At 34.7% G+C, this 15281-nt stretch overlaps 3 protein-coding genes across 3 annotated transcripts; all 3 read left to right on the top strand.

Annotated features, from left to right (window-relative positions):
- Positions 1-1962: 1962 nt before the first annotated feature.
- Positions 1963-4563, top strand: LOC130496458 (amino acid permease 4-like). Its single transcript, XM_056988526.1, has 6 exons — positions 1963-2170; positions 2283-2343; positions 2428-2661; positions 2758-2851; positions 2949-3163; positions 3519-4563. Exons 1-6 carry the CDS (start codon positions 2012-2014, stop codon positions 4313-4315), a joined length of 1560 nt encoding a protein of 519 aa, XP_056844506.1. The 5' UTR covers positions 1963-2011; the 3' UTR covers positions 4316-4563.
- A 3080-nt stretch (positions 4564-7643) lies between these two features.
- LOC130496174 (uncharacterized) lies at positions 7644-8661 on the top strand. The gene is made up of 3 exons (XM_056988025.1): positions 7644-7704; positions 7874-7986; positions 8063-8661. The coding sequence occupies exons 2-3, from the start codon at positions 7885-7887 to the stop codon at positions 8474-8476; spliced, it is 516 nt and encodes a 171-aa protein (XP_056844005.1). The 5' UTR covers positions 7644-7704; positions 7874-7884; the 3' UTR covers positions 8477-8661.
- Positions 8662-13066: 4405 nt separating this feature from the next.
- Positions 13067-15262, top strand: LOC130495546 (DNA topoisomerase 3-alpha-like). Its single transcript, XM_056986955.1, has 9 exons — positions 13067-13446; positions 13533-13711; positions 13793-13865; positions 13959-14084; positions 14180-14301; positions 14384-14456; positions 14537-14656; positions 14824-14907; positions 15014-15262. Exons 1-9 carry the CDS (start codon positions 13150-13152, stop codon positions 15260-15262), a joined length of 1323 nt encoding a protein of 440 aa, XP_056842935.1. The 5' UTR covers positions 13067-13149.
- Positions 15263-15281: the final 19 nt, after the last annotated feature.

Raw genomic sequence — 15281 nt, 5'->3', positions numbered from 1 at the left:
CACATACCTTTATATATTGTATAGAATATAGTAATATTGTATAGTATATACATATACAATAATACTAAAAAACAAACCAAACTGAAATATAATATATATCGACAAAATGCTTTGAACCATTACACACAAAATATATTGACCTCAGAGATAAAATTTACTTTGAAATTATATAATAATTATTTTAAAAAATTAAACTTCGTAATGTACAAAAAAAACATAAGTTTTATATCAAATTTTGTGTTACAATAAAAAGACACAACTCGCGTTTGCAAAGTGTTATTTTTACATACGAAAGACAGTTTTGATATTGTTCTTTAAACACAAAATTTAATTATACAAACTCGATACTACATAAAACTAAACAATATAGAATACATTTTAAAAATAAAATCCGTGCGGGTGCGCATGGCCTTTTACGAAAAATCGTAGATATGTTTATATAATATATAAATATATTATGATAAACATATTTTCTTATAAATAATACTCCAATATAAATTTTGTATGATAAATGTTGAAAATATAAAATATATAGCACTATATATTTTAATAATATATAAAAAATCTACTTTACGTTATCATAAAATTTAAAAATCAAATTTAATAATTAAAACACATTGCTTATTTAAACATATTAGTACACATTGTTATTTATCAAAATGTTATATTAATACACATTACAATCATTTATAACATTTAGTACAAACAAAGATAAAAAAAAATTGATTCCCGCTCGGTCGAGCGGGTCATGATCTAGTACTCTCTTATAGGAATACTTGAGTACTCATCTACCCATAAATATATATTTTATTCAGGAATTATTTAGATCATTATCATATATTTTATTATAAGAATCGCAAACATATATAATATATAGTATCAAATATTTTTTTAAATGTATATTATATAATATAATAGGATAAGACATACGGCTTGCGTAGGGTGAGTTTTATGATAAATATTTAAAATATATAATATTGATAAATTATGTCAAATCAGCAATATCTCGATTTTATTAGGGATAAACATGTCGGTTTAACTACATGTTTAGATTTTGTTAAAAAAAAATACAGGTTTAGGTTCGATTTGGTTTATTAAAATCTAAGAGACCTTTAACCAAAGTCAATACAAATTAGTTTGGTTTGATTTATATTCGGTTTTATTTTGATTTGGATTGTGTTCGATTCAGTTTTAATTTAGTTTGGTTTGTATTTGGTTCGTTTTATTTTGGTTTTATTTGTGTTTGTTTAATTCAATCAAATAGATTTTTCTAGTATTGTTTTAGACTTTTAGTTACAAAAATATAATTTATAAGAACATAAACAAATCATCATTTAACACTAAGACATTATTTTCTTCATTAATATTAGTATACATTTTTAGTGGAACCTTCGAATAATTCAGATATTGATAAATTAATTGCATGATTTTAAATTTTAATTCTTACAAAATTAATGTTCATATTTTTAAATGATTCTCAAATAATATATAGGGGATACCGTAACAGTAAAAGACTTTGTTTTTTTCAAAATAACACATGTAAAATATTATTCTATTAAAATAAATCAAGTAAAAATAAAATAAGCATAGACAATAATGATTTTTTGTAAATTATTGTTCTATGTAAAACTTTGTATAACCCGTAGAACCGTGCATGTGAGTTTTATATTGAAACAAACGTAAAATAATATATAATGTGAATGCATTTATGTAGAGTTTGGCCGAGATCTCTCTGCACGTGACACGTAAGCGTATTTGTTCTCAAATCGCTGTGAAATTGCCACGTGGCAAACGTAATGTGAACGTATTAAATGACAATGCATCTCATTTAATATATAGTGGATATGGTGGATACCCTAATAGTAATTTGCATATCGTATAAGATATAATTATATAAATGTGCAAAAGCTTTATTTGGTCGAATTTCATACATCTTACCTGTAAATGACAATTATTGTTTTCCAAGAAATTAGAGAAGATTCTCCTCTCCACTTATGATGGCTTATATAAGATGATGACCCCAAAACAATCAACATGCAGCAGCAGTAATATTGCTCTCACCACCCATTTCATTTGCATTTCTTTCTTTGCCCATTTCCTTTTATTTCGTTTCTTCGAATTTAGTTTGTGCATATCTTTTGTTTCTATCTCAAAGGCTCAACAAAAAGAGGTACACTCTCTCTATATATATATATATTATTCTTTTTACCGCCAAATACCGTTATAACAGTATTTTGAACTAATAGTAACTCCGCATAAATTTGATGTCTACTAAACACCAGATGGATGTTTCTCGGCCAGCTTTCAAATGTTTCGATGACGATGGTCGACTTAAAAGATCAGGTAAAGTTATACTAAAACTTATGAAATGGATGACTCAAGTTTAGGACGATCATAAACTGAAACTTTCATCTTTCTTGTTTTTAGGGACGGTTTGGACCGCGAGTGCTCATATAATAACAGCTGTAATAGGATCTGGTGTTCTATCGTTGGCATGGGCCATAGGTCAACTCGGTTGGATCGCTGGTCCTGCAGTGATGTTCTTGTTCTCTTTTGTCACTTACTTCTCATCGACTCTTCTCAGTGACTGCTACAGAACCGGAGATCCTGTCTCCGGAAAGAGAAACTATACTTACATGGATGCTGTCCAGTCAATCCTCGGTACTATATAACCATCGGTTCACTGATTTTGTTATGCTTTAGACTGTCCGGTTCGATGTACTGATTAACTCTCTCTCTCTCTCTCTGTTTTGACAGGTGGGTTTAGGTTCAAGATTTGTGGTCTGATTCAGTTCTTGAATCTTTTTGGTATCACAATCGGGTACACAATCGCAGCATCTATAAGCATGATGTGAGTCTTTCTTTCTCCATAAAGCAGCTTCTTTAGCTACAAAATAAAGAGACAAAACCTTTGAAAGTTGGTTATATATGTTGGTTGTAACTTTCAGGGCGATTAAGAGATCGAACTGCTTTCACGAGAGCGGAGGGAAGAACCCATGTCACATGTCAAGCAACCCCTACATGATCATGTTTGGTGTTACAGAGATCTTGCTCTCTCAGATCAAAGATTTTGACCAGATTTGGTGGCTCTCCTTAGTAGCTGCCATCATGTCCTTCACATATTCTGCGATAGGTTTAGCTCTCGGAATCATACAGGTTGCAGGTACATACAAAAATACTTTGTGTGTATCAAAAGTGTCATTTTAACACTTTTCACACAAATTACAAATTATATTTTATTAATATGTTTCTGTCTCCACTTAATATAAAAATAGAATTTTATTTAAAATTTATATTAAAAATGTTAACCTCTGTTTGTAAAACAAAACAAAACCCTTTTACCAAAAATTTAATTTTTAAAAAAATTAACAACGTTTTAACAAAAATTAAGAAACTTAAATTGTTTTACAAAATTTAATTTTTAAATCTATATTCTTTGTGAAACTGAATGAGTAACTTTAAAAAGATTTTTAGACAAATAAAATAGAGTGTTCTTGACTAACTCTTATGGGTTTCAGCAAATGGAGTATTCAAGGGAAGTCTCACTGGAATAAGCATAGGAACAGTAACTCAGGCACAGAAGATATGGAGAACATTCCAAGCCCTTGGAGACATTGCCTTTGCTTATTCGTACTCTGTTGTCCTAATCGAGATTCAAGACACTGTCAGATCTCCACCAGCTGAATCAAAAACGATGAAGCAAGCCACAAGAATAAGCATAGCCGTCACGACGACGTTTTACATGCTATGTGGTTGCATGGGCTACGCTGCTTTTGGTGACGCAGCACCTGGAAACCTCTTAACCGGTTTCGGTTTCTACAACCCGTTTTGGCTCCTCGACGTGGCCAACGTCGCCATTGTTATCCACCTTGTAGGAGCTTACCAAGTCTTTGCTCAGCCCATCTTCGCGTTTGTGGATAAACAAGCCGCGGCTAGGTTTCCTGATAGTGACTTGGTAAGCAAGGAATATGAAATCAGGATCCCTGGAGTTAGGGCACCGTATAAGGTCAACGTTTTCAGAGCAGTGTTCCGGTCTTGTTTTGTGGTTTTGACCACAGTGATATCGATGCTTATGCCGTTCTTTAACGACGTCGTGGGGATCTTGGGAGCGTTAGGATTTTGGCCTTTGACGGTTTATTTTCCGGTTGAGATGTATATAAAACAGAGGAAAGTTGAGAGATGGAGTATGAAGTGGGTTTGTTTGAAAATGTTGAGCGGTGGTTGTTTAGTGATTACGGTGGTCGCCGGAGTTGGATCAGTCGCCGGAGTGATGCTTGACCTTAAGGTTTACAAACCTTTCAAGACTACTTATTAAACAAAAACCATGATGATGAAGAAAATTGAAGGCGTTGGAGGAAAGAAACAAAATGATATACAAAATTTCAATGGCTAAAATTGATAATATTTCATTTGACGAAATATGAATAAAGCTTCTTCATTTTCCTATGATTTTATCTTGCTGTGATTCATAGTATTCATCATGTATTGTGAATTTATAATCGATGTGTTGTTTACTGGAAGTTCTTTTTAAAATAAATTTAGTTTTTTTTTTGTTAAACCATAATACATATGGATTACAAATTTTAAATTGATGAAACTTTATAAATAACAAATATTTATCTATCAAATAAATAATACAAATTTTAAACTTGAATTATATATTTAAAATTTTGAGCATACATACAAATACACATGATAACTATTATTTATATGCCGGTTGTATTTTAAAAGTGAAAAGTACTATTTTTCTAAACTTGTATTAGAATAAATTATACTTGATATTGAATAGAACATATATGCCGGCGAAAATAAAAACTCTAGCACTTTCTTGGCGTCTTCATATGAGAAATAAAAGAAGCAATAAAATGTGGGAATGTGGGAATGGGAATGGAAATTCGTGGAGGAGACACGAAGAATCTTTCAGAAAGTTTACAAGATGTGACATGGAACTAACAAAAGAAGGTAGTAACATGGCATCGAATCTAAGTGACATGTCAATTTCGAATAACTGAGAAAGTAAACCCGACACATAAAGAGAAACACTCAAAAGAGAAATTTGGATGGTTTTGCTTTGAACAGAATCACCACAAATAGAAAATGTTCAACGATCCACTAATACTAGAATATTATATAGACAAGTAGGTTTAACGGATAATTACATACAATCTCTGGACTTTGGTCCAAAAAAGAATATTGTTAGATTTAACTTCCGGATTGCTTAGAACATCCATGTGTGTACGCAAGTGTATAGAACATGGAACGTGAAACATGCATGTGTGTACGTAAGTGTGCCTAAAAAAAGGCTAGAAAGCTACCCAAAATTTGTAAAATATAACGCAAAGATAAGTGTATTTAGTTATCTCCTCAGCTGCGTCTGCATTGTCACATTGAGTTAAAAAATAAACAAATGATACATTTTGGGGGGGGGGGGGGGGTGGGGGGGGGGGGGGTGGGGGTGAAAATGTTGCATATTTATTTTCTTTTTGTGCACCAAAATGTTATATATTTCAAACGCAACATTTTGATGTAAATCCGTATTTTGTTTATGGTTAGAGTTTCATAGTTTTTGTTTTCTAGAGATTTTTCTATGGATAAAATTTTACTTAATTTGATATTGATTTATGAATTTGGTAGCTTTCATCTTTTTAATATGTATTTTCAGTGATCATCAAATAAACGACCCTAGAGAGTCCTTCATGAAAATTCAGAAGTGGGTTCATTGTGAGAACAAATCACATAATCATACTTCATAATGATTATGTGATAAAGGTTTGTTTAGCCGGTTTGGCCTTGTTGTCATCTACTTTGAGCAATTACTCCATGGATGGAATGTAGTGATTTATAAAAATTCTGTTTGTCCAAAAAAAAATCATACTTCATAATGAGGTGGATATAAGAAACGAAGACAATGTTGTGGCGAAAGATCCCAAGAAGAGTTAAGCATTACAAAGTTACAAAAGACAAAATAGCAACAACAACAAAAGGCAGATCCCATACTAATCAGACGTACGGAGTGCACCACACAAACCTTAACTCAAAAGAGATCAACACACACACCAAAAAAGAAGAGAAAAAGAAGAGAGGAATTGTCTCAACTCAAATTCGAACACGCTTGACATCAGTTTGTGGGACACTGATATCAACTCCATTGCCTTTTCTCAAACCATCAGTTTGACCCTATCAAACACAACCAATATCAATTAATCACACTTACACTCGACCTAAAAGAAAATGTATAAATCTGAAGTACATGAGCGTAGGTGATTAATCGTTAAAACCAATCTATAAGCATTTCAATCTTTTGCTGATGCTAACATAATCAGCAGGTGTGGCAAAACGACACTTGTGCCATTTGGGTAGAGATTCTTAGGAAGTAAGAAGGAAAGAAGCTTACAGTTTCACCAGGAACGAAAAGTGTGAAAAGCTTTTCTTTTAGTGGTCAAAGTAACATGCCTGATCATCGGAAAATCTCACTTGCACAGGAGAACACTGATCCACTTTATTTCCCCCACTCCTACTTGTCCAAACTGCATGCTAGAAAGACTGAAAATTAGTAGTTTGTCCTATTGAAGCTGAGATAAACTTACAGCCTACGATCACTAAGTTTTATAGTTTACCTGGTCAGAGCTATTATCAATAGACTCTACCTTATATCTGTTTTTTTTGCAGATAGTGTAATAACACAAAGTTATAGCTAGATAGTTTCCTATCCTACATACATACGGTAAAAGTGGAGAAGAACAGAAGGGAAGCACTTACATCGAAGGTGGGCTTTAAAATGGGTATGAGAAATGTTATTTGGCCCAATAAAGAAAAAAGCCCATTAATAATTTTATTATTGTTTATATTAGTGGGTCCGTCCTGCTGAAAATCATAGTGTCGTCTGCAAAGAGAAGATGGTTTATAGCCGGGCATCCTCGAGCGACTTTGACTCCTGCTACAGCTCCTGATAGTTGTGCTTTCTTCAATAATCCCGAAAGAACTTCCGAACAGAGGATGAATATATAAGGTGAGAGGGGATCCTTTTGTCTGATTCCTCTTGACGGAAGTAATTTTCCTTGCACAGCGCTATTAACCAGGTAAGAGTAGGACACCGACGTAACACAGATCATGATCCAGGAAATCCAGACTTCATGAAAGCCAATGCGAGATAGGACGTTGCTTAGGAAACCCCATTTAATCCTATCAAACGCCTTGCTCATATCGGATTTTATAGCCATACTGCACCTCACTTTTGCACCGGAGTGCTGGAGGTAATGCAAAATCTCATGCGTTATCAAAACATTATCCGAGATGGAGCATCCTTTTATGAAAGCCGACTGATACTCTGAGATCAGGGAAGGAAGGAAAGACTAGAGTCTTCTCGTAAGGAGCTTAGCGATGATTTTGTAATGTGTATTACACAGAGCTCATATAGACTCTACCTTATATCTGTTTTATTTGCGGATAGTATAATAACACAAAGTTATAGCCATAAGTAAGAGCGGAGAAGAATGGAAGGGAAGCACTTACATCGAAGGTGGGTTTTAAGTATGATAAATGTTATTTGGCCCAATAAAGAAAAGAGCCCATCAAGAATTTTATATTTGTTTATATATAATAACAGAGTGGTAGTAACAGAGTTCCTTACAGAGCAACTGTAAGTGAAAGAATCCTTCTTCTTCGTCGTCTTCTCCCCCGATCATCTCAAGTTTCTCCGGCGAGGTATCTCCTTCCTGAAAATTTGTTCCCACTTCGTTTCCTAGCCGAGACAAAAGCGAGATAGAAATAGAGAACGAAAAAGATAGATAAGAGATAGAGATGAGCACGAGTTGGCATTTGGATTCTTAACCTTCAGTTCTGAGCAACCTATATGCTATTTTTATTCACCCAGGATCAAGAAGAATGGATAGAAGTGAAATTATCAATCAGTTCTTGAAGTTACGTGAGTCTTTTGCAAAGAAAGATTACAAACTCTGGGTGGATCTCTGGCCCGCTTTCGAAATGGTACTTTCTTTAAATCTCTTGGTATTGATTTTTCATGTTTGAGTACGTGCAGTGATAACAATTTCTTTTGATGCAGAACTTTAAAGACTTCGTGGGAAGGCATGGGAGTACACCTCTCCCTGACCCTGACTATGACTTTTTTGAGGGGTTTGAGCCCACTGATACAGAAGAATTAGTAGCAGAGTTTGCAAGCGCTTCATTACTACTACCTTCTCCTGTTAACAAGGCCCCACCACCACCACCTGTTAATGATTCAGCAGCAGCACCAGATGGTATATCTCAACGACTCTCTGAAGCGCATAGACTAGCTGAAGAAGCATTTGTCATGGTCAACACATTGTCCCTCGATGGTTCCATCAGGCTCAACAGAGACTCGGTTGCACATCTAGAAGGCTGTCAAACCAATATCACAGCAGCAACAGAAGCTCTACAATTGGCGACTAATCTTCTTTCAGAAGCCCGAAGTATATCAAGCAAGATGAGTCGTTAACTGATCTTCTAAGTGATTTGTGATTTGTGATTTGTCTCTATCTGGTGTAATATTTGACTTCACTGGCTATCGTATAGTTGACACATCTAGTGTAATATTGACCGAAAGAACGTTTTGAATCCGGCTACTCTCTTAACATTTTGCTTTGGGTTTGTACATATATTCACTTCTATCTGTTACCATTTTAACCGGCACTTATATTGTCTCGGGCTCGGCTAGCTATGAGATCCTCTATAATCAATCTCGTTCTCAAGCTTCTGTGTTTGACTATACAACATCTCTTGCATGTCAGGAGCTAAATTCTACATTGGGACAGAATTAGCAGAATATGAAAACCTAGAAAGTCAGGTATATTTCATGTGTCGAATTAATTATAAAAACTTGTTTATAGTCTCATCTTTAATATAGGATAGATAGAGACTCATGATGATGTCTGTTTCGTTTGAAGCTTGTTGTTAATGAGATGCCTACAACTCAAGACATGTGTTTGGTTGGTTCTTTCCTTGAGCTACAAGAGACCGTTCAGCAAAACGATTTTATCATTCTTTTACACACTTTTTCTTTACTGCTGTTAAAGTTTACTGTACAATCTTGACGTCTCTGCCATTTGTAAAAAACATACTCCTTCCGTTTTAAAAATATTTATATTCTGAAAAAAATTGTTTTTAAAAGATACATTTTCTGTCTCTTCTATGTATTATTTAATAAAAAATTATTAATTTTAAAAAGTTTAGTGGTATTTATTAAATTTTTATTGGTTAAAAATTATGAAAAATTGTTATTCACAAAAAAACAATGTAATTTTAATGTGTTTTCTTAATATATGTAAAAAATCTAAAATATGTTTGTTTTGAAAACAAAGGGTGTAGTATTTTCGCGATCCCACTGTGTTCGTCACTAACTCCTATACTCTTTTGGTTCAATGATCTTAATGAAAATCCAAATCATGACAAGATATCATAAAACAATTTAAAAAGAACCAAATTCGAGACAATTACCAATCAAAGATAACCAACTATTCCCTCTTTATTCTAGTTCGATAGAGGCAGCCGTAACCTAGTAGCAGCTAGCTAAGGTGGTGGTACTACTTCGTTATGTAGAGGTAGAAAAAGGTCACGAAGAATTCTATTCTTTATCACTTTCAGAGTCAGTGTTGCTTCATTCTTAGCTTCTTTATCAAAGAGAGACTTCCACAAGCCGAAAAATGCAGGCTCTATCACTTCCCTCCTAAATCCATTCGCCTCTGAAACAGCCTTCCTGCCCCTCAGCTTCCCCTCTATTTTCTTCCAGTTGTTCTTCCATACTAAACATAAAGCTTCGGCCACATGCACATCTTCCTTCTTGTCTAAGAACCGGAACAAGGACATCCAGAGATAAGATCACATCATCAAAGTTCTCCAACACCCCGGAGAGTCTCACTTGGACTGACAAGCCATCATTACGATATACTCCATTCATTGGTTCGATATATTTGAAGTAGACATAATGAATCACACGAAGCACTCTTTCCAGCACGAGACTATTAGCATAGCTGTACCTTTTCGTATCTCTCCATAACTTAAAGCAGAACCATAACACAGTACGAATGTCATCACACAGCAAAAACATCGATTGAGCTACATATAGTGAAAGCTCAACTCCTACTCGCACAACCTCGTCTTTGAGCTCCTGCTTTGCAAAATATCTTCCTAAAATGTAAGGAGAATGTAAGGGGAGTGACTTTATCTCTATATCCCAAGTCTCACCATCAATAGGCCTAAGCCATTCCCCAAGCATCCTATTTTTTATCTCTCTTGGTATTTCTTCTTTACCTTCTTCATCAAAGAGAGACTTCCAAAAGTGAGAAATGTTAGACTTTATTGTCTCCCTGGCAAACCCATTGCCCTCAGAAACATCTCTATCAGACCTCAATTTATCCTCTAGATTCTTCAGCTCTTGCTTGTATTTTCCAATAGCTGACAATAACAGCCTATCATCATAACAGCAATATTCTTTTACTCTGAGAACACAAACAAGGCGATGCAAAACTATGATTCCGCAAACGAAATCATTCCATGCTGTCTTGATAAGATCCCACTGTCTTGACTTGCCTTCACCTTTCTGATATAATAATACTCCATTTTTCGGTTTGATGTCTTTTGAGTAGATGTGATGAATAACGAGAAACAACCTTTCTACCACAGGACTCCGCTCTGGTAGTACATATTTCCACAACGCCAAGGAGATGAACAGCATAGTACGGATATCATCACACAACAAGTACATCGATTCAGCTACGGAGACAGATAACTCAACTCCTAATCTAATAACCTCATCTTTCATGTCCTTCTTTCCAAAGGCGCTCCTAGAAAACAAAAAAAAAATATTCAAATATTTTTTATGACTGATCAGCAAGCTAAGTAGGCTCTCAAATGGAACTAAGTATAACATCACTGACCCTGAAGCGTATGGATAAAATCTGAACGACGGTGACTTGCGACGGACAACACCGGAGGCCGATTTTGATTCCATCTAGGGCTTACCAATAGTCAAACAAAATAAATAACAATTCAGAACTGTATAATCAAATACAGTAATCATAAAAAGCGTTCACTAGAAAGGCAACTCACGTCGTCGTGATGTAGACAGCAAAATATCTGGAGAATCGTTTAAAATACTTAGGGCTGAACTTTTTTTGTTCTGTTTTTTTTTGCAGGAACTTATACAAGAAAAGGAGTTTTTTTAGTCGGCATAATTTGTAAATATAATGATGTTGGGTGTTGTTCAAAAAAAAGTTATGCTGGGTTTGATTTTTATTCTATTCACATGTTTCTGCGCATCTAGGACTTGGTGATAGACCTCATATATCACACATTCACACCATTGACATGCCTAAGGGGGGTTATTGGTACAAGAATTTCTACAGAGTTTGATGATTCCAAAAGTTTAGCAAATTTTAAAAGCCAAGAAGACTGAACAAATAGTTGTGCATAGATTTTCATTAACTGTTATTGAGTTATAAAGAATTTCATTGATTGTCTTTAGTTTTTATAAAGTAAGAAATTAATGATGGTAAAACAAATGGAAAGAGAATAACAATAATATATGCTATACTAGTGTTGGATTAAAACTTCTTCAACTATTTTGCTTATGAAAATTTGAAGTATTTTGTTTTCGAGAATTTTATAAGAAATCCAAGATTTATGAGTTTTCAAAGTTTTCACATACCTTTTTAATTTATAATAGAACACATGTTAATGACATGTACTTTTTTCAACACTTCTTAGTTTCGTAACTTTGGTTAATTACTAAAAAAATATATGCTCTTTGTGTTGGATTATTTTATGTTCCATCAGCTTTCATATAGTTTTGTAGTTATTTTGTTGTGTGTTTGTATATGACTGTTTTTATTTCATAGATTTTGAAAATCTTATGGATATACATGGTATTTCTAAAGTTGAGTCTCATGACTAAAAAAAAGAAAATTTACATCCCAATAACAATAAATTTTAATGGAGTTGCTAAATCAATGATATGTAAACTTTTCCAGTAATGAATGATTTTGAATGGAATTTACAAAATTTTACCCCAATAACAATAGATTTTACTAAGATTTCAGAAATTCTTTAGCCAATAATAATAGAATCTGTAAATTTTACAACTCCTCAAGAATTCTTCTACCAATAACCTCCCCTAAGTGAAGGGAAATTGTTATCGGGGAGATAACCGGGCTGAGCCTTTTAACCAAAACCAATTATTCAAATTGTAATTAACCTGAAATAGTTTGGTTCGGATCATTTCATCTAGGATCTAAGATATTATCTATTATGGATATCGTTTTGATTTTGGTTTTGGTTTCTATATAAAACTGATTGAATCAATTATGCATGTCTTTTTTTTTGATCAAAGAAATCAATTATGCATGTCTTAAAATTCAGGATATTAGAAAAATGACAGTATCACTACTCAAATTCGGGTTCAAACTTGTAAAGTGATAACCACATTAATATTGAACCACTTCAATCTATATTAGAAGTTTTTAAAGTTGTATAAATACATATAATTCTAATACTAAACTGTTATAAAATTGATATTGTCGCAACACGAACTTAGATTGGATAGGCAAATAAACAACCACATTACATTAGACTACTTTAAAATCTAAAAAGTCTCATATTGTAAATATATATATGATTTAAATATTTTATGGATATCCGAAATCGTAGTACCCGATCTATAACCGAACCAAAATTACTAGTTATCTATATGATATATAGAGATCCGATCCGAATATCTGAATGTCTAGTCTTACAATAGATATTCATTTTAGTCCATGAGTTGACTTTTTATCTCTCACTTACCAGTTCTTAATTATATCCCTAAACCATATTGTATATGATTAGTTAATTTTTTAGTTAATTACATTTTCTAATTATCAATATTCGAAAGACACCATTTAAAATGTGTCGGGCCTTTCATAAAAGGAAAACTTTGGGCCGGGCCTAAAACAATAATAAAAACAAATGGGTTTTATTTGTGATTTCGTACATTTTCCCATAAATATCGTAAGTTAAGACCCTTTGTTGTTTTCGAACAAAGTGACGTCCCGCTAGTAGAAGAATCCTCAAGGGCGGGAAAATTCGCCTCCTTAAAAAAATCGAAATTATTAACCGTTTAGGGCTTTTCCCCCGGCGATGTCGCGGCGAGGCGGTGGACCCGTGACGGTACTGAACGTGGCGGAGAAACCTTCGGTGGCGAAGTCAGTGGCTGGGATTCTATCCCGTGGAAGTTACCGGACTCGGGAGGGTAGGTCTCGGTACAACAAAATCTTCGAGTTCGATTACGCAATCAACGGCCAACCGTGCCGTATGATGATGACCTCCGTCATCGGTCACCTGATGGAGCTCGAGTTCGCTGATCGCTTCCGCAAATGGCACTCCTGCGACCCCGCGGATCTGTACGAAGCTCCGGTCATGAAACACGTCCCCGAGGTATTGATGACACGTCAGCTTTTATTTAGATTCGATTCGATTTCAACTTTTTTTTTTGGATTAGTTATGGTTTTGAGTTGGTTTAGGATAAGAAGGATATTAAGAAGACGTTGGAGGAGGAAGCAAGGAGGAGCGATTGGCTTGTGCTGTGGCTTGATTGTGATAGGGAAGGTGAGAACATTGCATTTGAAGTTGTGGATGTTTGTAGAGCTGTGAAACAGAATCTTTACATACGGAGGGCTCATTTCTCTGCGTTAATTGACAGGTTATTGAGGAGTGTGATCTCTCTTACTTACTCTACTTCAAACCATAGAATCTAGTCTAATGGTGTGTTGACATTTTCTAGGGAAATTCATGAAGCAGTTCAGAATCTCAGAGAGCCTAATCAGTTGTTTGCTCAGGCTGTTGATGCTAGACAAGTGAGTTTCTCCTGAAAGTCCTGTAATATGCCACTGTGTTAGTATTCTCTAGAAAATTTGTAAAGCTAATATTTTAATTTTGAATACTTTCAGGAAATAGACCTACGCATTGGTGCTTCTTTCACTAGGTTTCAGACTATGCTTCTGAAAGATAGGTTCTCAATTGACTCCACGGGTGATGAAGAGAGGAGTCGTGTTATAAGTTATGGTCCTTGTCAGGTAATTTTTAGGAGTCAATCCCATTATGTATATCAGAGTCAGGGTATCTGTTGTTTTTATGCTGCAATGTTGACATTTTTCTGCTTCAACTGCAGTTTCCTACACTTGGCTTTATTGTTGAGAGATACTGGGAGATTCAGGCACATGAACCAGAGGAGTTTTGGACAATCAACTGTTCTCACGAATCATCAGAAGGCCTTGCCACCTTTAATTGGATGTACTTTTACAAACTTCCATGCTTATTGTTGTTTCCTGGTCTATTGTCCTTGAATGTGGTGTTGATGTAATTTTTATTTCAGGCGTGGTCATCTCTTTGATTATGCTGCAGCTGCTATATTATATGAGATGTGTGTCCTGGAACCTACTGCCACCGTGAGTAAAACAAGAAACATCTTAATTATCTGAAAATGCATCTTCTACTTAATATTGTGTCTCTTATAATCTTATTTCAGGTAATGAATGTCCCTCATCCAAGGGAAAAATTTAAATACCCTCCTTATCCGTTGAACACCATTGAACTTGAAAAACGCGCTTCAAGATACTTCCGCCTGAGTTCTGAGCATACCATGAAGGTCAGAATTAGTCTGGTTCACTTAAGTTTCCTATGATATTTTTTTTTGCCTAGGACTGCATGTTTTCTAAAATTATCTAAATCCTATTGTATCTCGGTATATTTTTCTGGTTTCTTCTAGATTGATTCTTTCTGAATTGCTTATTAACATCAACACTGTCTGGATAGGTGGCAGAAGAATTATATCAGGCTGGTTTCATCAGCTATCCTCGTACAGAGACAGATTCTTTTTCAAGCAGGACTGATTTACGTGTGGGTATCTTTTTATCACGAGCCAATAAAGTTAATGTGGAGTTAATGATTTACTTTGATGCTTTGCTTTTAATTTTAGTCTCTTAAGATCTCTGTTTGTGTCTAGGCCATGGTGGAGGAACAAACAAGACATCCTGCATGGGGTCCATATGCACAAAGATTATTAGAGCCTGAAGGGGGACTCTGGAGAAACCCGGGGAATGGTGGTCATGATGACAAGGCTCACCCACCCATTCACCCAACAAAGTTTTCTAGCGGAGAGTCTAACTGGAGTAGGGATCACCTTGTAAGTATGGATGTCTATTTGTTTAACATAAGGAAAGGTATGATATTGTTTAAATTTCTTTGGAGTTAACGTAATGACATGTACTTTT

The sequence above is a fragment of the Raphanus sativus genome, chromosome 6 (assembly GCF_000801105.2).
Source record: "Raphanus sativus cultivar WK10039 chromosome 6, ASM80110v3, whole genome shotgun sequence".
In the NCBI taxonomy this organism is placed as follows: domain Eukaryota; kingdom Viridiplantae; phylum Streptophyta; class Magnoliopsida; order Brassicales; family Brassicaceae; genus Raphanus; species Raphanus sativus.
This window is presented reverse-complemented; position numbering and strand designations above follow the sequence as displayed.

Coding starts and splice junctions, on each gene's coding strand:
- LOC130496458 (XM_056988526.1), top strand. CDS start 2,012: ATGATGACCCCAAAACAATCAACATGCAGCAGCAGTAATATTGCTCTC. Junction 2,171..2,282: donor CAAAGGCTCAACAAAAAGAG/GTACACTCTCTC, acceptor ACTAAACACCAG/ATGGATGTTTCTCGGCCAGC. Junction 3,164..3,518: donor CGGAATCATACAGGTTGCAG/GTACATACAAAA, acceptor TATGGGTTTCAG/CAAATGGAGTATTCAAGGGA.
- LOC130496174 (XM_056988025.1), top strand. CDS start 7,885: ATGGATAGAAGTGAAATTATCAATCAGTTCTTGAAGTTACGTGAGTCT. Junction 7,987..8,062: donor TCTGGCCCGCTTTCGAAATG/GTACTTTCTTTA, acceptor CTTTTGATGCAG/AACTTTAAAGACTTCGTGGG.
- LOC130495546 (XM_056986955.1), top strand. CDS start 13,150: ATGTCGCGGCGAGGCGGTGGACCCGTGACGGTACTGAACGTGGCGGAG. Junction 13,866..13,958: donor AGGCTGTTGATGCTAGACAA/GTGAGTTTCTCC, acceptor GAATACTTTCAG/GAAATAGACCTACGCATTGG. Junction 14,085..14,179: donor TAAGTTATGGTCCTTGTCAG/GTAATTTTTAGG, acceptor CTTCAACTGCAG/TTTCCTACACTTGGCTTTAT.